We start from the raw sequence: 20,691 nt of genomic DNA on the forward strand, positions 1-20,691 counted from the left end.
TGTATGAAGATAAAACAATAGCATACATATATCTTGTCTGTGAATAGGAATTAAAAAGCCCAAAAACACCGGGCAAGAAGAAATGTTCTGGAATTTGAATAAAAAGCCCAAAAACATACTGGGCACCCAAAAAGAAAAAGAAGAAGAAAAAAAAACAGGTATATTTGCACTAGATAAATTCAAGCATCAACCTCATCACCACCAGCTTGAGCAGGCTCTAGAACACTTCCCTCGGGAGCAACAGCAACAGACTGAGAAGCCTTGTCCACCACCATCTCCTTATTCACCACCTCCAAGTCTAGGCTTTCCAGGTCCACACTAGCAGGGTGCTTGAGGAGGTATTGCCACAGGAGCTCGAAGCCTTTGTAATACCAGCTAAAGAGTATAGTATTGTACTCGTCAGTCTGCTGTAAGGCATCAACAAACTTGGCTGCAATGGTCTTTGTCACAACTCAAACCCGATACCTAGATTTGTGACCATGACCGACGTGTTAATATCAACCTTATGCCTGGTATTAACATGAACCAACTAAAACTTTTACAAAAGCTTCCCTCTTTCTTTTCATTCTTGTTCCTTTACTTCTTGATATAACTTATCGCTTGATATTCAGAGCATTTACACTGTACTCAAAGAATAACATAATCCACCAGTTATTCAAATTTTAAATTTCACATAATGCATCTCTTAATACTTAAGGTACACAACTTTCATTAGATCCTAAAATACACAATACTGTAAAACCAAATATCAAATGGCTAGTTTGGGATTTATACTTTTAAAACAAAAACCAACTCCTTTCAAAACTCGACTAAGGCTCCCTCTGCTCCAAAATAAAACTTATTACTGAAAGAGTGAAAGGGGTGAGCTACACAGCTCAGTAAGGGTAAGATACATAAGAATTTAATAAGAATGCATATAAGTAAATTCATTTCATTTTATAAATGTTCAGATAGGAGAACATCTTTTCATGCATAGTATTTTATACTATTTATAATAATAACTTATACGCTCTTCATAGGAAAATAATTGTTCTCCTTCTTCTTATCAAAATAATATTACCAAAACCTTTCAAATTGAATTTCTTTCATTTCTTACAAAGTCACCAAATATAATATTGATTGTTTAAAATCACACACACACACACACACACATATATATATATTTATATATTCTCATTATAAAATAATCATTTCCTCTCAATCTCTCGCTTTACCCCCCCTAAACGAGAGACCCTTTAGGGGAAATTACACTTTACCCCAAATTGAAAAACTGAACTCAGTCTCTCCCTCAGTTTTAGTTTGTGTGTAGCAAGTATTTTGTGTTTTCTCAAGTTCAGTTTCAGATCTTTCTTTCTCCTCTGTTTCTTTTTCTTATTTCATTTTAATTTTTGAGTGCTTCATAAAGGTCCAAGTTTGATTCCTTAAACCATGTTCTTATTACAAAGGTTAGGGGTTAAGAAGATAATGTATTGATGTTAAGCAGAAATTGAATTTGGATTTTACAGATTTTCAAACATTACTGGAACTCATGGCTACATATATAAAAGAATGCCAATTGTATTCGTATATCAAAGGAGAGCATGCTATCAATCAATATATGTACCCAATATAAATTAGTCTTTCACCATCGTAGAAAATCAATAGATGTATTAACCCAATATAAAGGAGAGCTTGTGCTTTTTTAAAACAAATTAAAATGAAATAAGAAAAGAAACAAAGGAGAGCTTGTGCTTTTTTAAAACAAATTAAAATGAAATAAGAAAAGAAACAAAGGAGAAAGATAGGACTGGAACTGAATGAGAGAGGGAATGCCGAGAACTGAGACTGAGTGGGAGAGTTGTGTTGTTTTAAGAGATTCAAACGGGGTAATTTGGTCTTTTAATTATATGCCACCTTTGTAGATGTCACATGACTTGCACATGAGTTTAAATTCCATCCAAATTAGCAGCCAACTTAACAGTGGGGTGCAAAGTGTGCAACTGGTAATAGTTTAGGGGGTAAGTGTGCATCCGCATAATTTAGGGTGCTAAGTGTAACATGAGGTATAATTTAGGGGGGTAAAGTGTAATTTTCCCTGCGCTTTGAGATTAGGGCAATAATGCATGCATAAACATAAAATCTTTTAAGCATGATCATGCAACCATATACACTCATATGGCAACATACAACACGTTGAACAAGACAACAATATGAAAAAGCGGTAGAATGGTTTAGAACCCCTCCTTTGAGTACTAAACCTTGAACCAAGTTACACAAAATTAATCTATGATCCAGACATACCAAAAGATAAGCATATTAAATTATAGCTCAAAACATTCTCCCTAACTTTAAAATTAAATCCTCAAAGACAGAGTTATCATTTACTGTTTACTGCTCATTTAAGTAACATATGCCTCATTTGTAAAATACGAATGGGATATCTAAACACATTCAATCCTCATGCAATTTTACAAAGACACTTCTCTGGATGTCTAGTAGTTACTATATCAATTTCAAAGTCAAAGAATAGAGTCATGATTTATTAAAAATCATAAAAGACAACATGCTCAAATTTGTCCTGGTAGAATTTTATGCAACTTAGAAATTAAATCATTATTTTTATATTAACCCAAATGTTGTGAAACCACTTCCATTACAACCATATGTGTCTTAGAATTAATAAGAAATATCCCTAGCATCCAAATTCACTGTATACAATTTAATACATAATTTACCATGTGTAAACACAGAATCTAACACAGTGACAGCTTTGCAACATTTTCTTGTAAATTCACAAAAAATTATCAAACGATAATATTCTCATATGAAATTTAATACACACATACTAGATATATCATATAATAATCTCCAATAAACCTTTTACCCATAGCTATCCTAGAAAAATACAGGATTTATAATGACCAAACAGGTTAGCCAATGAGTACAACTCTTAACAAGTTCATGAACTAACTCTCAACAAGCTTCAATTACTGAATCAACAACACATTCAGCACCTCAAAAAGCAATTCCATAAAGTTTATCTAGCTATTTTACTCCTTTTAACACTTACCTATAACAGATTTTATCTTAGTCTATCATCTAGGAGCACATGCAAGCATAACAATAATTCAATTCATATTTGGGCAATCAACAATCTCTAGAATCCAACACACCCATATACAAAATCATATAACCATTACTCAAGTTTAAAAAGGACAAAAGACTAAAAGAATTAGATTTTCCCCTTACCCTAAGCATGGTTCTTGGAATGATAGAGCTAGAGTCACTCTAGCTTTAAATTGAGAACAAAAGCTTGAGAAGAATTGAAAGAAATTTTTTTCCTTGCTGCTGGACCCGTAGGTGTGAGAGGGAGAGAAGAGTTGAGAGCTTTTCTTTCTTTTGGTGTTGGACTCATGGGTATGAAAGAGGGAGAGAGCTTCTTGAGTCTTCTAGTTGCTTTTAGAAAGTCAAAGAAAGGATGAGGTGTTGCCGTGTAAGAACAAGGGAAGAAGAAAGAGATAAGAACAAGGACAAGAGAATAGGGAAAGAAGAATAAGGGCTGAACCTTCTGGTGCAGCCAAAGAAGTCAAGGGAAATTAGTTTGGTGGGACACGTATTTGCTAAGGAAAAAGTGAGTTGATGACTCACCTTTTGCAACTTTTTTTTTTTAATTTCACTTTCCACCCCCCCTCACAAGCTTATATTCTATTAAGGCCAAAACTATAAAATAACTTTGCATATTTAACCCTTACCTTAAACACTTAATTAAACACCAACAACTATATATCTAATAACTTAACCACTTAATATAGCTTTGTACATACTTATGCTTAGTGTGTGTGTGTGTGTGTGTGTGTGTGTGTGTGTATTCATAATACTATTAGCCATTCAATTACTTATAATTTTTACAATTTTTATTCAATGGAATTATAAAATAATATTTTATTAATTATAGAAAGAAAGTGGCTTAAAATAATAATTAACCACTCAAACACATAGTTTAACTATAAAGTTGGATCAAGGTGTTACAATCTTCACTCTCTCCTTTACAGCTTGGAGTTGTTCGTCCTTCTCCAGGGTCAGCTGCCTCTCAGCCCTCAAGTCGTCTGACAAGACCTTCGCCTTTTCCTTGAAAGTGTTGGCCTCGTCCATAGCCGAGATAAGCTCCTTCCTTAGCTTCGAGTTCTCTGCCTCCAAACCCTGCACCTTGGACCCTGTAGAGGCGGCCTTTGCATCCTGGCTCAAGTACCCCGAGGTAATGTGAATGGTTTCCCCCAAAACCTGAAAAGAAGATCCAACTTTCAGAATCATGCAGAAGAAGAGAAAGGGAAAGGGAAATTGTACAAGTATATTACCTGGACGAGTTTGTGGATGTGACGACCCACGATCTCGTTGGAGGGCATGCCAAAAAAGACCTTCAGTTCTTCAATGGTGAAGGCATCCTATGCCATCAACAATGCAAGGCCAGTGTCGTCCCAAATGCTGGATGACTGTGAGTCAACCTTCTCTTTCCCCTTATCTGCCACTCGTGGCTTCTTAGTTTGTGGGGTGATCTCTTCCACCAAGGTGGCCAGGGAAGCGGTCCTGGTCGCTTTAGGGACGAAGGTGTCCAGGGTGATGGGAGTCCCCTTCTCCAAGACACGCACCTCCCTTTTCCCGAGGTTGAAAAAAGGCTCAATCTTCTTAGCCCTCATCTTGGCATACATCGACTGATTGAATTTTGTCGTCATCTCTGCAAAAAATAATCCCCTATAAAAAATAATAATAATAGAAGAGAGAAAACCCAAGGCAATAACTAGCCATAATGAACACTCACTCTTCTTCTCCTCGATTTCAATGGCACGTAAGACGAAGAGAGAATGCTCTGGACCCAAGCAGTGAAAAGCCAAAGTCCTCAGATCGACGAAGTCGTCAAAGTCGTCAATCGTTTTGGCGTAGGCAGTAGTCGCTTCTACGCGCCTCTTGTACATGCGCTTGAGCTTTGGATGCTTCTTAACTGCACAGGCACAACGTACAGAGAAATCATTAAAAAAAAAAAAAAAAAAGGAAAAGAAGGGGGCAAAAAGGACTTGCAGGAGGACGACGCACCTAAACTCGGGGCTCTCCAACGACAAAGCAAGCTAGGAATATCACCCCAGAGTTCATCAAAAGGAGTCTCTCATCCATCCCCAGACACAAAGAAGAACCTCAATTTCCAGTATCGAAAGGATGATGGCAAATCGGTGACGATCCTAGCCTTCCTAACCCAGGGCACAAGTTCGTAGTACCCATACTCCTTTGACTCCTTCAAACGATACAAATAAGTCAACTCGTCCACCCTAATCATGTCCCCTTCAGTGACGGCCATCCATATCTCCATACAACTTATTACAATCCTCCACGAGTTTGGCATAAGTTGCCCAAAAGCAATGTTAAAGTGATTTAGAAGCTCCATGATGAAGAGGTGGACGGGGAACCTAAGGCCACTCAAGAAAGCGGCCTTATAGAAACACACTTCCTCGAGCAAAAAATGGCAAGCTCGTTCCTCTTCATGAGGAAGACGAACCCTAACCCTCTAGGGGAATTGGAACCTCTCCCTAAACCTGGAAAGGGTCTCAGCCTCCAAGCCACACTCCTTCTCAAAGGTATGAAAAGCCCTAACCTCTCTTAGGACCGAAGCCGTAGTATCTTCCTCCACCTCAACGGGGGTTGTTGCTAGACGGCAATCCCATTTCTAATTCACTAGATCTAACCTCCGATATTGTCCTCCGTTCACCCACTACTACACTTAAGCCATGGCCCCCAAACACAAAATCCTCAACTAAAGGGCAGAAAGAATGAGAAACTCCTAGAGAAGCCCCTAAACGTGCAAAAAGAAATGAAATAGAGGGACAAAGTATCCTAACCTCAGAGCCACCAACTATGGAACCTAAAAACAAAAAAAGGGAGCAGAATTCCAAAAACCCAAAGCAGAAAAAACCCAGTAAACCTTGCAAACAACCTTTGCAACAAAGAATAAAGAAGGGGGGAAGAAACCATACCTCAAAGAAACGATCCTAGAAAGGAAAGATGCAGAAAAAAGAGCTCGGAGAAGAAGAGACACAAAGCAACAATGGCACAAAAGAGAGAAAGTGGAGAAGAAAGAGAAAAGAAAAGGAGTTAAAAGAGTTGGGCACGAAAAACTGAAAACCAGCGAGAAACCCAAAGGGCACACGAGTGATGCATTAAAACCACCAATCAGAACGTGCCACACTGCCACGACGTGTACAGCGCCGCCACTACGCATTGAATGCGGAATAGAACCCCAAGAGTCATGTCTGGACAAGAAACCTTTCATCTTCTGATGGTCGTCATGAAACATAAGGACGACCACAGAACCTGGGGGGGGGGGAAACTAATAGGCCCAACGAACCTCCTTGCCCAGACGAACCCATGAAGCACCTTCGTCCACCCCTCCACCTCGTGGACGAAGGAAGGCAAGCCATTAATAGAGGATTCAATACCTTGGACAATTACAAACTAGCTGTCAGACCATTGGAAGCTCATCAAAACTCACATTAATGAGCCCAAAGGCTTTACAAAAGAAAACTAAAGCTACAATAAAGGCCACTACAGCTAGAAGCAATAGAGCCATATATAAACATCCCTCAGAACCAGACAAGGTACATTCTTAGATACAGATACGCCGTAGCTCTGCAATTTCTAGTTTCCATACTTTCTTTTAGCTTCAACATGCTAATTTTATCATCAGAGACTCCGTGGCCGGCACTACACCATTGGCCACCAAAAGAGGATCCCTTCCGCGATATTGCAGGTATAGATAACGAGGTTGCTAATATGTCTGAACGAACCTACTCGACTGACGATCACAACATCATCATGTATAATCCCCATTTAACACACCAAGGTGGTGTTTGCAAACTTATCTTTTAGCTCTCTTCATACTTTGATAACATTGGTCTCTAGTTAGTGGACTATGCTAAGGATATATATATATATATATATATATATATATATATATATATATATATATATATATATATTGGATAATTTTTAATATACCGGATTAGGGTTTCTTAGTTCGTGAATGTAGACACACAACTCAAATCACATAATTTCAGTGTTGATCTTTCTCTATTTTCTCTTTACTTTTCACTAATATTGCTAAGTAACCAACATTCACAACATTCCCTCAAAAAAAATATGAGCCAGTGAAAAAAAATATAACAGGCTACGCAATTGAAGATCTAACAGCCAGTGCAAACAAGATTTAACTGCATAACCAAAATTTTTATTAAAATTAAAAAGATGAAATACATTAAAAGGCCTAGATAATAGCCGGACAGATCAATAAGATCGTCTCACACTAGCACTTTTGCAAGTAACTTGTACCTAAAATCTAGCACTTCTGATAGATAGACAGTGACACCACAAAAAGTGTCACTATAATTCCACTATTACTTGAACCTCAAGCAACATTAATTCTTATGCAGGCTGATCCAGATGATGAACAGCTCTCAACAGTCTATCAAACACAGATGTTATTGCCCTAATGACATGTCTGTTGATGAAGTTTAGACAAGTATGCACCGGAAGCTTGAACTCATCCCAAACACGGTACAAAATGCACTTACTACCGGCCGCGAAGCTTGAGACTGGTGGTGAAGGCTGCAAATAAGCCCAGGCAGCCTTCTTAACAATGAAATTACTTATTGGAATCTCATGAGCAGATTGCATGCCAAAACGTCTTGATAACATACTTTTTCGCCTTCTGATCTCCGATGATGGAGGCAACAATTCTTTCAGCGATGTATATGATGGCAAATTTGAAGAGTTTGCAAGCTCTGAATTGTTGGCAGCTGCAAAGGCTGTCTCCTCCCGGACTGTCCTTGGAAAGCTTTTGCTTTGAAGCCGTTTTATGGGAGTAAACTTTCCGGATTGAGTAGTGAGAGAATCCATGGCATTTTTGGTTTGATGTATGAGTGGGAAGAGACTAATGGGGTTGTTTTTGTTTTTATTGTTTTGAAAGGGAAAATTTTGAAAGGGCTTTTGAAATCTGAAATACTTCGTTGTGGATAGAGTATCAACTATTAAGGAGTTTAAATTTCGGCTACTTTAAAAGTTTTGCTCAAAAAGATAAACAAGAAGAATAGATAACTTAGATTGGGTTTACATTGTTGAGAATGGAGTTGTTTCACGTCATTTAGAATTTGATTGGATTAGGAACAACCTCTTTCACTTTTTCGGAATTCTAGATTGGGGAAAACTTGTTACACACTTGTGTGGACACTTGTGTGGAGTGTGTGCATCCACACAACTGTGTAATACACATGGCACTTCTACATTTTTTGTTTGAGGGGGTGCCACTTCTACATTTAATCTTCTAAATTTAACGTTAAAATTCCCAAGCTTGATTTTTGTTGGCTTGATTATTAGAATTTCCCTTTTTTCCCATTTATTTTACATTCCTAGTTCTGACCTATGTTGCCTAATTAATTGGTGATTATTAGATTTTTTTTTTTTTTTTTTTTTGGTGTAGGAGCCAAAATAAAAGGTTTAAATATTCTTTCTGTCTTTAAAGTTGGCATGAATTTTGCTTTTTGTCCTTAAATTTTGAAAAATTTATGTCATCCATGATTTTTTCAAAGAAAATTTTCTAATAGTTTAGGGACAAAAATATAGACAATAAAAAGAACTTGTTATTATAATTTGAGAATGAAAAATGAACTTTTTAAATTGAAATATGATAACAGTAACACATTTTCTATAATTTTGGGATTAAAAATAAACTTTTTAAAGTTTAGAAATGAAAAATGAAATTTATGAAAGTTTAAGAACAAAAAAAAGGCTAAAAAAAGCATGGTTAAAAATATTTTCATCCCTAAATTTGCATGAAATTCCAAAGCTTAAAAAATAAAAAATTTGTCCCTAAATTCTTAAAAATGTTCACTTTATATACTCTATCTGCTCCCATTAATTTTTATTTAATGTATGTAAAAGAAAGTTTAAGTGGTAATATTTTTAACATTAAAAAATTTAACATGAACCATTACATTAAAAGAAAAAAGAAAAAAAATAGACATACAAATTGGGACACATGGCAAGAAACTATTAATCACACAAAAAATTAGAAAGGATAAAAAAATTGACAAAAAAAATCCCCAAATCAAGTGGTTCAAGGGGATACCAAAAATCCAATTCCCTTTAGTCATGGTTCTCATGCTCATCCTGTGACCTTTACTATCATCAAGGTAATCTATATCGACCTAGTATATGCTAACATAGGACTTAACACACATTCACACACTCCACTAATTCAGTTTAATATTCATTCCATATGAGCCATCACATTATATTTTCTAGAAAACTTAAAGTAGAGCTCTAAAGCCTTCAATATCCACTATTCTATCAAAGATGATATCAAATAAGTGAATTTCATTTCCTAGTAATAGGGTTGCTTTGAATGAAAAAAAAAATTAATATTACATCAAAGTTGATGGCTAAATGCATAGACAAATTAATGGTTGGCTAGCGGTGGTCTTCATAAAGAGAGAGGAGAGATCTATAAGTCAACAAATGTTAAGCAAGATTCCTAGACTAGAGGTATGAAAATGAGCCACAATGATGATAAAGAGAGATCAATCCTCGCTAGAATCAGACAAAGAAAAAAAAATGAGAAGAGTGAAAGAAGTGAGAAAGTGAGAATCATAAAAAGAGAATGGTTTTTTTTAAAAGGTAGATTGGATAAGAAATATGTGGAATTTTTTTTTTTTTTTTTTTTTTTTGAGAAACGAAAAATGTGGAATTTAAACCACAGACATGAGATATAACATGTCAAGTCCGGGTTGTTCCATTTTTTCACTGCCCTAAAAATTCTTAATAAATAATAGTAATATTTAATTTAATCCTTCGGCTTTGAACAGGATTAACGGATCCGGACCAGGACCAGGACCAGGCCCAGGCCCATTTCGGTAAGTATACTCATGTCCAAGCTGAGGCCATGACCATAGCTTTCCTGAGGGGGTCGGAAGGCCCACCGAAAAGACCAAAATACCCCTTTACTGCTCTCGAAGCCCACTTCAGTCACTATTTTTTAGAATTGAATTGAAAATAGCGGAACATTGTGGGGGCAGTAAAGTAATAAAGAACTAATTTCTTTGTTGTTTGTCTTATCATTATGTCATCATCTTATTATATGGACTATCGACCTTTGCTTTCATTGTTGCTTGGTTCTGACACGTATAAATTTCTCTCTCTCAGAAATTTTGTAAGATATTCATTCTTTCTTTCTGAACTCATAGGAATGTTTGAATAGATTGAAAATACAAAACCAAAAAAAAAAAAAAAAAAAACCTTTGGTTGGCTAAGAATGGCAACAGCCATGCTATCCCTTTCTCTTACTCTACCCTCTGCTTCTTTCTTCAATAAGGAGCAGCTCAGAATCCGAAATTGTGCTTCAATTCCACCCTCTAAATCCAATTTCAAGCGCTTCAGAGTCAGAGCTCTTAAAGAAAAAACTGAGGAAATTAAAACCCCTTCTTCATCTTCATCTTCATCTTCAGGTTCAGCTGAAGAAATTACAAAGAAGTACGGCCTTGAAGCTGGGCTCTGGAAGGTACCCATTTCTTCTCTTCTCCATGTCTTTTCGTTTTTGCTTGTTTCTACTTGGTGGAGCTCTAAAAATTCTCATTTTCATTCAATAACGGAATTATATATGGCTACTCTACTCATTCAATGGTAGAGTAGCACTCCAAAGTCCTAATTCTAGCATGCTGACTTGGGTCCTTGTACGTTTATTCTCAGAGTTTACATGTTTTTATATGTGTGTGTGTAAAAAAAATTGATGGAAAAGATCCTCTGCATTGAGTGAAGAATAGTTGAGTATAATAGAGGGTGTCTGACTCAGATGGGAGTAAAATGAACTGGAATTTCAAAACTAAAGGCATTTCTACTGTTGTGCTTGATTAGGGGATGAAAAAGAAACTAAAGATAAGATTTTGATTTTGATTTTGATTTAGCTCTTTACATGAGAACTAGCACTATACAATATGCTGTTACATGCTCCTCCACTCCACATTTTGATGCGGTTCTTTTCCTAATTTTGTTTTCCATTGTAACCATTAGGGAATCTGTCCCAAAAAAAAAAAATTTTGATAATCTTGGGATATTTGAAGCCAGGGAAACTCTAGTCTATAATCTATATGACTCGTTTCTGTTTTTGATCATGCAAATCAAAGATGGCCTATGTATTGGAAGATAAGATACAAATTTAGAAATGAAATAGCAGGGGTGAATTCTTTTGTTGAAAGTTTATTTGCTTATTTGCTGAAAAAAGTGAGACTTAAAAAACTCGTAACATAAGCAAATAAATTAGACGAAAAATGTTTTTGCCAATCTGACACTGTGACTTTAAAAATGTGGTGATGTCTGCAGATATTCAGTACTAAAGAGGAAGAAAAGGAAGGTGATGAGAAAACAAAATCAAAGGGTGATCAAGCCAAAGAACTGCTAACAAAGTATGGAGGAGCATACTTGGCCACCTCCATCACTCTCTCTTTGATTTCTTTCGCACTCTGCTATGTACTAATCAACGCCGGCGTTGATGTCCAATCCTTGCTACAAAAGGTAAGTGCTGAATATGTAGACTTCCACGAACTGCAAAATGACTTTACACGAAATATGGTTTTGAATGTATGAAACTTTCAGGTGGGGATCTCAGCTGATGCGACTGGGGAGAAAGTTGGTACCTTTGCTTTGGCATATGCTGCACACAAGGCCGCATCTCCAATAAGATTTCCTCCAACAGTTGCTCTGACTCCCATTGTTGCTAGATGGATAGGAAAGAAAGTTGAAAAACAGAATTAGCCTCTTTTGCTGCTTCCCAGCTCACAAGCTATGCTTCACATGTAACTTACCGTAGCCAAGATTATAATGCAAATGAATTTTCACTAGTTTATGTCCATTGCTTTTGAATAAGCTGTATGAATTTTTCTCTTCCTCCTTAACAACCAAAAAGAGCGTCCAGCTCAGAACCTCATGATGAGATTATCCTTACTAATAACTCTTAATTGTTTTTCTTGCCACTCCAATTCCAAAAAAAAGCAAATCCCAAAAATTACCAAAGGTTTGAACCACAAGTTTATAACTTGAGAAAACAATTATGTGAAGCAACCAATAGCCAATTTGTGGCATCTAAAGGATCACATGAACAAATTATTCCACCCCCCCCCCCAAAAAAAAGGATCACATGAACAAGCTTACAAAGTAACAATACCGAAGGCAGTACACTGACTATTACTATATGTTGGCACCACCAGAGCACGACTCTCAGAGGTTAGATCTTGACGGGATGCTACTCTTCAAATTTTTTAGATGAAATGGCTGACTCTTGAAAATCAAATTCTGTCACATTCATTATCATTTGCAAAAATCCCCTACTAAATTTTTTGGCAGTCCTAATAAGCAGGTAATGACTCATGCTCAAAATGCCTCCGAATATGAGCAGTTCAGGACTCATTATTCATTAACATGCCAAGTTCCACTATGATGACAAGAAGTAATATGTTATACATAGAGAGAAGTAACAATCTTATCAGTCCCGCCCCCAAATGTTTCTTTCACTTCCGCATGTTCACTGCCACAGCCCACTGATGAAAAACTCCACGCGCAAATCAGGCAGCATAATGGCATATATTATGGCCATTTCGTTACCAAAAATGATTAGAAGTCTTCATATAGTTAAAAATGAAAGTAGGAAACCGGATACTTGACCCCTTTTTTCCTTTATTCTTCTTGACTTCTAATCATATGAAACATATTTCTTAATTACTTGCCAAGTAAACCTAGAGGTCAAGCTAGTCAATACAGTAAAGCCAAGAATTGTAACAATATACAAGGGAGGGTGTACCCAACAAGTAATGGTACTATTTTTTCTCTTTTTTTTTATTTACTACAAAATGACAGATCATGTATTTTACTTAACTGTACAATGAACCTGCTACCTCCATCTTCCATCCAATAGTTCCATGCACTTTTTCTGGGAACCTCCGGCAGGCATCTCCTGGGGACCTTCAATCCAACCTCCAGGGTTTTTAAACAAATGAGAATGGTTGGACATCATAGGTTCTCATCAAATAAAAGTCCTTGTATCCACAATTTGATTCATCAACATACACTTTCCAAGGTCTCAACTCCTAGTAGAGTTAGCAGGAGGCCCTTCAGTTGCATTGGATGGGGGAGTTTGGGGCTGTGGTATGCTGATATTAGCCATGGCATAATCTTCATGAAGTGTACCCAAGTCATTCCATTCTACCCCAGCTATCGTCAAGAATCAAGGAATTCAGTACTTACTGTCAAGATATAAAGACAGGGCCAATGACAAATAAAAAACAAAAACAAAAGGGGAGGGGGGGTGTGAGCATCTGGTTGGGAGGATACGTTCTGTTCTCCACATATCTGTGATGCTAACATCAGCATCTGATAAAAGCCAGTAATCTGCATCACTCTGATTAGCCAAACAGAAGAAAAAAAATAGTAAATGGTCCTTTCATTATCGGAGATCAAAAACAAACTTAACATGACTTGAACAACCATTTGGTAGTGGAATCTGATTTTTATGAATTATGAAATTATTATTATAACATATTTAAACAGCGAGCAGAATCAACCAAAAAGAAGGCATTTAGCAATCAGAAACCAATCCATTCTTCAGTAATTTTTATGTCATCTTATTCTAAATAGGTATTTGAGAAATCAGAACTTGTTGCTTCTACTCAATCATTTTTTGGAGGTCCAGAGAACCAATAAAAAGTGTTTATAGCAGATTGTATCTTCCAAAAAGCTATTATACCCATAGAAATCAAGAACCAGACTTACATCAACATCTGATGGAACAATCTTCATAATTCCACTCACAAAGTCCTGTGAGGCATTAAGATCTGAGCAGAGTCTCTCAGCATCTTGTCCCTGCATTTCAATCTCCTTTCCTCTGCTCTCCTCAGTGACCACTGTCGTTGATGGGTTCTCATTAAGCCCTGAACTAGGCAGGAAGTCTGAAGGTGCCTCAATCTCCTCAAATTTCTCTTCAAATTGACTAGAATGATGGATGGTAAGAAATGGAGAGAAAGAGTGTCAGGTTATATGAATTCTCAAATATTTGATTATTACTACTTCCACTAGGATTGGGAGCGCAAGGAAGACAGTAATGGCTAAAGAAAATGCAATGGCCTCGTAACCAAGAATAAGGAACAATACCTGACAAGGTAAACATCTATAGGACCCATTGTGCTTCTTAGGACTACCCGGTACCTCCTTTGGGGATAGTCAACAGCCTGGTACAAATTAGAAAAAGTTTGCATTGAGAATTTTGCAAGTAAAATCACAAAATAAATTTTTTGTGTCAATCTTCTCTGCTCTTCATTTACCTCATCAGGATCCGGGACTTCCAGAGTGGTGCCATGCGGGGCTTTAATTGCAATTAATGTTTCATTCTGGTAGAAGCAATTACGATATATATTTAGATAACAGCTTATTTTAGGAGAACACAAGGTGACCAAACAACAAGAATATACAATAACATTAATAAAAAACAAACCTGGAAGCAGGGTAAGCCCTTGATGTCTTCTTCAGTGACAAAAAGCCACCTAACACAGCGCAAAGGTTAGATAAGCGTGGCAGTTAAAATGATTGCCAATTAGGGACCCAAAAAAGTGAAATTACATCACAAAATTGAATGGATTTTTGGTGGAGGTAAAGGAGAAAAAAATTACTTTTGATTGTTCTCATTTTCACTCAGGTCCCTCAATTGTTCTTGCATTTCTCTGCAACAGATGAGAAGCCTCAGCACACAAATGGAAGCAAAAAAATAATAGTAATAAGTTATTAATAAAATAAAACAGATCATAATTAAGAAAGGATAGCTACATAACCTTATCTGATCATCTAATTTGTGCTCTTGAATGGAAAGGCTTTCAACATCTGCCTACAGATTAAAAGAAAGATAATAAGGCCTTTTTAAATATAAGTAAAGATATCTTCACCTTCAAAAATATCCAATCATTAGTTCATTATTTATGCACATGGTAGACAAACTGTATTTGATCATCATCTAAATTTTATTTACATGGTGATGCAGAGATACTAAACTCAAGTCAAAAGCCTTATTCCACACTGAAGGCCAACTTCACCTTTCAACTCATTTTCAGGATTCATACTAAAGTTGCCACAAGGACAATAATCAGGAAAGAATGTGGATTGAACTGGTGCATGCAAACACCATAGCCAATGATTTTTTTTTTCAATGGGTTATGGCACTAGGTGTGGCATGCCAATTCCAAATGATTGGCATACAAGGCATTTTTGAGTTTCTATTTATATAGATCACAGTTGCTTCACTATATCAAATCAACCAAGAAGAGTTGGAAATTCATACTCTCAAAAGAAACAACAAAATCAAATAAAAAATAACAAGATTAAGAACCCTCATGCACACGCATACTCTTCAAAGAGTTGTGCAGTGCCTGAGCAACTGTAATGCTTGCAAGGCAAGAAACAATTTCTCTATTTTACATACCTGTAAACTGGAATAGTTTTCATCAACCTCTCCTGGCCTTGAGACATCAAGTCCCCTAATCAAACAATCAATCAAATTGAGTAACTCTTCATGTGCAGTAGAGAATACACTCAAAATTTAAAATAACAAATATAAAAATTTTAAAAAGTTGGGAAATTTTCCATACTTCCACTGAATTCTGTTTTTGAGCTTCTTCTCTATGAGACCAATTCCTTCCAGGACATTTGTAATATCATATATCCTCCTCTTTTGAACCTGTAGCAGAAATCTTTACTAATAGAACTTTACAACAATTGATGAGTTGAACCAGAGAGAAAAATAGTCACCTCTAAAGTTTCAGCAGCCTTATTTAGGTCAAGAATACCATCTTCAGCATGTTTGATCAGATTGATGAACTTTTTTGTCAAGAGACCTGGATGAGAATCATAGGACTTTGTTGTCACTCTTAAACATGCACTTGCTCTGTTCCACAAACAGAGCCTATAACAAAGTTAACCATGCTTAGTTTAGAAATAATGTAAAATAAAACATAACATAATCAACAAAGGAATAAGTAGATATTATGTTACCAAGAGAGCTATCATAACGACAAGGACCAGCTGGAGTGAGATTATTGCCAGAAGGAGAACCTGCCAAATTTTATAGAAAGTTATTCAGTGAATGTATCTAATGCTCTCTGCTACGGCCAATGGAGACAGAAGGAAACAGAATAGTTTATGTTAATTGAGAGAATTCTTACTAGCACCTACTGGTCCTACTTAACATTCGATATGCAGAAATATAAATATGGGAAGCATGCTCAAGAAGTTTTAGTACTCACCAACATTTGAGACTGGAGTTTGAGGTCCAGACTTGTTGCACTTCGTAAGCCTTGATGTTTTGTTTGCCTTTCCCCCTTTTACTGAGACAGGTGTCTGTAGGGAACTATTAATTACTTCAGTGAATCCAGGAACAGTTGTTCTATCACTAGAGTCAGCTTCATAATCTGCTGTCTCACTCTTCCGCTTTAATTGCTGGTAAAAACCATTTAGTTTTTCCAAAACACAATTAGAAACATGGGCAAATATATTTCATCACAATTCAATTGAAAGCAAGAATTCTATGCTCAATTCAAGAAACAAACATGCTGGGTAACAAAAAAACAAAAGTAGCAACAATGAAGATAGCCACGTTTGTCAACAGAAAGATCATTGCGTTGTAAGAATCTCATCATTCTAGATTATAAACATACATTAAACATTAAAAATGTATTAAACTTCTAAGATTGCTCAATGGAAAACTCCTTAAATATCTTAATTTTCTAAATAGAAAACTGATAATAAAATAATTCTGTTGATAAGGAACTTATATAATAAAATATTGGAAACAAGGTAATGCGACAAACATTGCATGATTAGTTAACAGACACAAGTATAGTGCTTCCACATAGAATGACCTCTAATACTTCATGCAAAAAAGGGAACCCTACCAACCAGGCATCTTGAACTCTGTAAAAATAAATGGCTCATTAAACAATCAACTCTCACACTTATCAGACAACACACTGGAATTATAGTGGGACCTCTTATTTGCTCATTCCAAACCCAAGAACTCCAGTGAGGATGAGAATCAACGCAATAGATTCTACCCTATGACATATAGCCCATGAGACCACAACCAAAATTGTAATACATCAGATTCCATAAGCGTCAATCATACAGGGCCTCAAACTGCATGATACATCCACCTAAGGTGTGAGGAAAGAGCATTTCAAGTGAGGCAAGAAGCAACAGCATTTTGCATGCTAAATGCAAGAGTCAGGTGCGCAGAGAAAAACATGATATTAACCTCGCATAATTAGTTTATAGGCCAAAAACACAGATATGCCCCAAGAATAAACGCTAAGGGTTTGCTTCGAATGAGCTCCAAGCAGAAAAACTTAGGAATCACCCCCAAGCAGAAAAACTTAAGAATCAGCACCAAGTAGAAAAACTTAGAAATCAGAACCCAAAAATTGAAAATTTCCAACATAAAATTGTATTACTCAAAATTATATCTTTTATGTTTATTAGAGCCTTTTAAATAGGATTTCAAGGAATAAAACAATAAGTTTTTTTTTAATAAAGAGGGTAATAACAGATTACATTGATTTCCTTTAGAAGATGTAAGATATATTTCTGTAATTTATTTGGTTGAGATCATTTCTACTATAAAATATGAGTTGCAATAAGATTGGGTCTTGAATGGGCTTTTAAATAATAGGGGTATTGATATTGAGGGAACTTTGGAGGTGTGTGGCCCACATACTTGAATATGTAAGACCCAATAAACAGCCCCTTTATGTGAGAGCTCTGGCTATAATTTTATAAACAGACACCCGTCTCTAAAATAAAATATAAGATGTTTAAAGGATGATTCTCATGTATTGCAGGATGATTTCTCTAGGGGTGACAAAATTCTTCTTTCCTCTAATCAATGCTTTGCACTAACTTACAAACCCATCTCAGACACAACAATGTTGCAGACAAAAACTTCTTTGTTTGGCCTAACTTTTGGTGCCACAACTGACAAGCCTATCGCATTGAATTTGATTGGTATATATTTTGAACTTGGAAACCCATTACATCCATTTCCAGCTCAACCAAAGATATGTTTTCTAAACATTAAAATGGCTACAATGGCGATCACACAAGAATCAGCATTTAGCATCAGTACTTTGAATTTGTAAAGTATCAATGCAAAATGATACAACTTAGAAGATCTTTCAGTCACTTCTAGAACCACGTAATTAACTCACATTATAGATTTGGACATCGAGAGGGACACCCCAAACATTTGTATCATCAATACAGATGTTCAAAAAGACCTACACCCATAGCAACCATGGTACAAGGATAAAAAATGTATGGCTACATAAAGATGTCAGTCTAAAATATTTGTCAATGGGAAGGTATTCTAGAAAATGTGTTCAGCATTCAGACATTCCAAACTCCATGCAATTAAAATTTCTATACTAAACTCAATGTGTCTACTCGTTAAAATTACTTTCGCAAATGGATATTCAATCTAATTGTAACAGCCATGATGCAAGGATGGGCATTGTGTGGCTACACTGAGAAGGCAAAGATACCTCTCTCGAAAGAAATTATAAGAAAAAAAAAAAGTTGGGTCAAGCCCAAGTACACTGGAAGTACACAGAAAGACACCCTAAAAGAGAAAACAAAATACAAATGAAATTAAACAAGATGCAAGCTGTCCAACCCTCCAACAAGCTAAAAGATCTGAATCTAAAACAGGCGAGGGCAAAGTAGCGTGTTCCCACTTAAATTGAGTTCCCACAAGCTGGGACTTAAGTTGGATTACCAGCACTCTTTGACTTGCACACACTAAACCAATCCCTAATAATGATTCCCCTTTTTCTTCAAATTATCTGATGTTAAAATTTTACCCTTCACTATAGTCCATATATAAGAAAGCAACCTGAGGAGATTCTGTAACCCGCGATAGTCCATAGCTGAAATTCAACCAAAAACCTCAACTCATTGCTACCCCAACAAGCACCAAAGCAAACTAAAATTTGAATGAGAAACTTGTTAGTAAAAAAATAAAGTGGGTAGTCATGCATAAATAGCAACACAAACAGATCAGTAAATAAGCGTTAGTCAAAAATAAATCCATTTACTCGTGCAAGGCTCAAACATCTTCAAGACAGCAAAGAGCATTTGGCAACTAATGCGTGATTGATCACAATCCGAATCACATTTTCACATGTACAACTAACAATAAAGTTTAAGAAACACAACAATGATGAAATACACATGGTCAACCACACAATTAACCAAATGCCCACCTAACAAGACTCCATTTTTACCAATTCACCTAGTCCTTGAACTCCTAAAATTACACAAAAACTCTCACCTCAAGCTGAAATTCATAAATGTAAAGAACAAAAGCCCATACTAGTAAGTCAAAAGTACCAATTTCTGTTCCACAAATTCGACAATTCCCAACACCAATAACTATTTCAGAATTTTCAAATCACTAATTTCAACAAATCCGAACCTCAACAACTCACCTCATTCACAAAACAAGCAGATCCTAACACAATTCTCTTCTCCATTCACAAACTACTAAAAATACAGTATAATTTTTTTTATATATATATATATATACATATATAAAAATTCTATCTTTTTAATACAATCGGGAAAAACTCACGAGAGGCTTAACGACGATGGCCTCGGCTTCGGCATCGTGATCGGCAGCACCACCGCGGCGAGGATCAGAGAAGCGGTGATAGTCAGCTGGAGCAGCGAACGGCGGCTTCAAAGACGAGAACGGAAGCTGCCTCCTCAGCGGCTGCTGCATGATCTGACCTGTCTGTGACTGCGGCGAGCGGTTCGGAGCTTGTAGACCCGACATCGAGAGCCCGGTTCAAGATCGATCGAGCCGAGTCGGGGGGGCTCTGGGGTTTGAGGGTTTTGTAAGAAGGAGAAAAGAAGCAATTAGCTCCTGAGTTGTGAAGAGTTGGAGGGAATTGAGAGGGAAAGAGAAAATGAAAGGAATTGGAGGGAAAGGAGAGGAAGAGTAGGTGGGGATCTGAAAGAGAAGGTGTTTGGAATGAAAGAAAATAAAAAAGCGGGAGAGAGAAAAGAGAGCAGAAAACGAGGGAAACAAAGGGCAGAAACAAGGAGGGAATTTAGTTCGGATATAGATGTGGAGGGAAGCACTTATAAAAATTTCACGCACTATAATACTATTTTTTTTTTCTTTCTTTTTTTTTATTACAGTATATTTCCTTATTTAATTTAATATTGGCAAAAAACCATTTCGAGTCTATGTCTTAACCGCTTCGGTGGGGTAATGTGTTCCTGTCCTTGTTTCGACCTTGGACACCCCTACACTTATAGGCAATAATAATCTTGCCAAAAATAATTATTTAAACGATGGAATCTATTGTATTTTTATACTCTTTTCTATTTATAAATATCATCTATAAAATTTGACGAGTATAATCATGCCAAAAATAATTATTCAAACGGTGGAATTTATTGTATTTTTTATACTTTTTTTACTTATTAATGTCATCTAAGAAATTTGATACATATATTTTATTAAGAATAAAGAACTATGGAATCTAATTGTAGGGATAAAGGGGCATGAGTATATATTGGGTCGTAGGT

General features: G+C 36.3%; 2 protein-coding genes and 1 long non-coding RNA gene across 3 annotated transcripts; 1 reads left to right on the plus strand and 2 right to left on the minus strand.

Moving 5' to 3' along the window:
• Positions 1 to 3,480, minus strand: LOC142607859 (uncharacterized). Its single transcript, XR_012839388.1, has 2 exons — positions 3,229 to 3,480; positions 1 to 621 (listed from the first exon to the last, which is right to left on the minus strand). It is a non-coding gene; the product is annotated as an uncharacterized LOC142607859 (long non-coding RNA).
• A 6,675-nt stretch (positions 3,481 to 10,155) lies between these two features.
• LOC142607716 (uncharacterized) lies at positions 10,156 to 11,918 on the plus strand. Its single transcript, XM_075779312.1, has 3 exons — positions 10,156 to 10,573; positions 11,392 to 11,583; positions 11,665 to 11,918. The coding sequence occupies exons 1-3, from the start codon at positions 10,328 to 10,330 to the stop codon at positions 11,821 to 11,823; spliced, it is 597 nt and encodes a 198-aa protein (XP_075635427.1). The 5' UTR covers positions 10,156 to 10,327; the 3' UTR covers positions 11,824 to 11,918.
• A 528-nt stretch (positions 11,919 to 12,446) lies between these two features.
• On the minus strand, positions 12,447 to 20,212 carry LOC142607715 (transcription factor E2FB). Its single transcript, XM_075779311.1, has 14 exons — positions 19,727 to 20,212; positions 16,350 to 16,542; positions 16,099 to 16,158; positions 15,856 to 15,941; positions 15,696 to 15,784; positions 15,530 to 15,584; positions 14,886 to 14,938; positions 14,727 to 14,777; positions 14,552 to 14,600; positions 14,382 to 14,447; positions 14,212 to 14,288; positions 13,834 to 14,050; positions 13,396 to 13,462; positions 12,447 to 13,275 (listed from the first exon to the last, which is right to left on the minus strand). The coding sequence occupies exons 1-14, from the start codon at positions 19,928 to 19,930 to the stop codon at positions 13,145 to 13,147; spliced, it is 1,398 nt and encodes a 465-aa protein (XP_075635426.1). The 5' UTR covers positions 19,931 to 20,212; the 3' UTR covers positions 12,447 to 13,144.
• Positions 20,213 to 20,691: the final 479 nt, after the last annotated feature.

Source organism: Castanea sativa, chromosome 8, assembly GCF_040712315.1.
Source record: "Castanea sativa cultivar Marrone di Chiusa Pesio chromosome 8, ASM4071231v1".
NCBI classification, from domain to species: Eukaryota; Viridiplantae; Streptophyta; class Magnoliopsida; order Fagales; family Fagaceae; genus Castanea; species Castanea sativa.

Coding starts and splice junctions, on each gene's coding strand:
- LOC142607716 (XM_075779312.1), top strand. CDS start 10,328: ATGGCAACAGCCATGCTATCCCTTTCTCTTACTCTACCCTCTGCTTCT. Junction 10,574..11,391: donor TTGAAGCTGGGCTCTGGAAG/GTACCCATTTCT, acceptor TGATGTCTGCAG/ATATTCAGTACTAAAGAGGA. Junction 11,584..11,664: donor TCCAATCCTTGCTACAAAAG/GTAAGTGCTGAA, acceptor TGAAACTTTCAG/GTGGGGATCTCAGCTGATGC.
- LOC142607715 (XM_075779311.1), bottom strand. CDS start 19,930: ATGTCGGGTCTACAAGCTCCGAACCGCTCGCCGCAGTCACAGACAGGT. Junction 14,051..14,211: donor ATAGATGTTTACCTTGTCAG/GTATTGTTCCTT, acceptor CCATCATTCTAG/TCAATTTGAAGAGAAATTTG. Junction 13,276..13,395: donor AGATATGTGGAGAACAGAAC/GTATCCTCCCAA, acceptor TCTTGACGATAG/CTGGGGTAGAATGGAATGAC.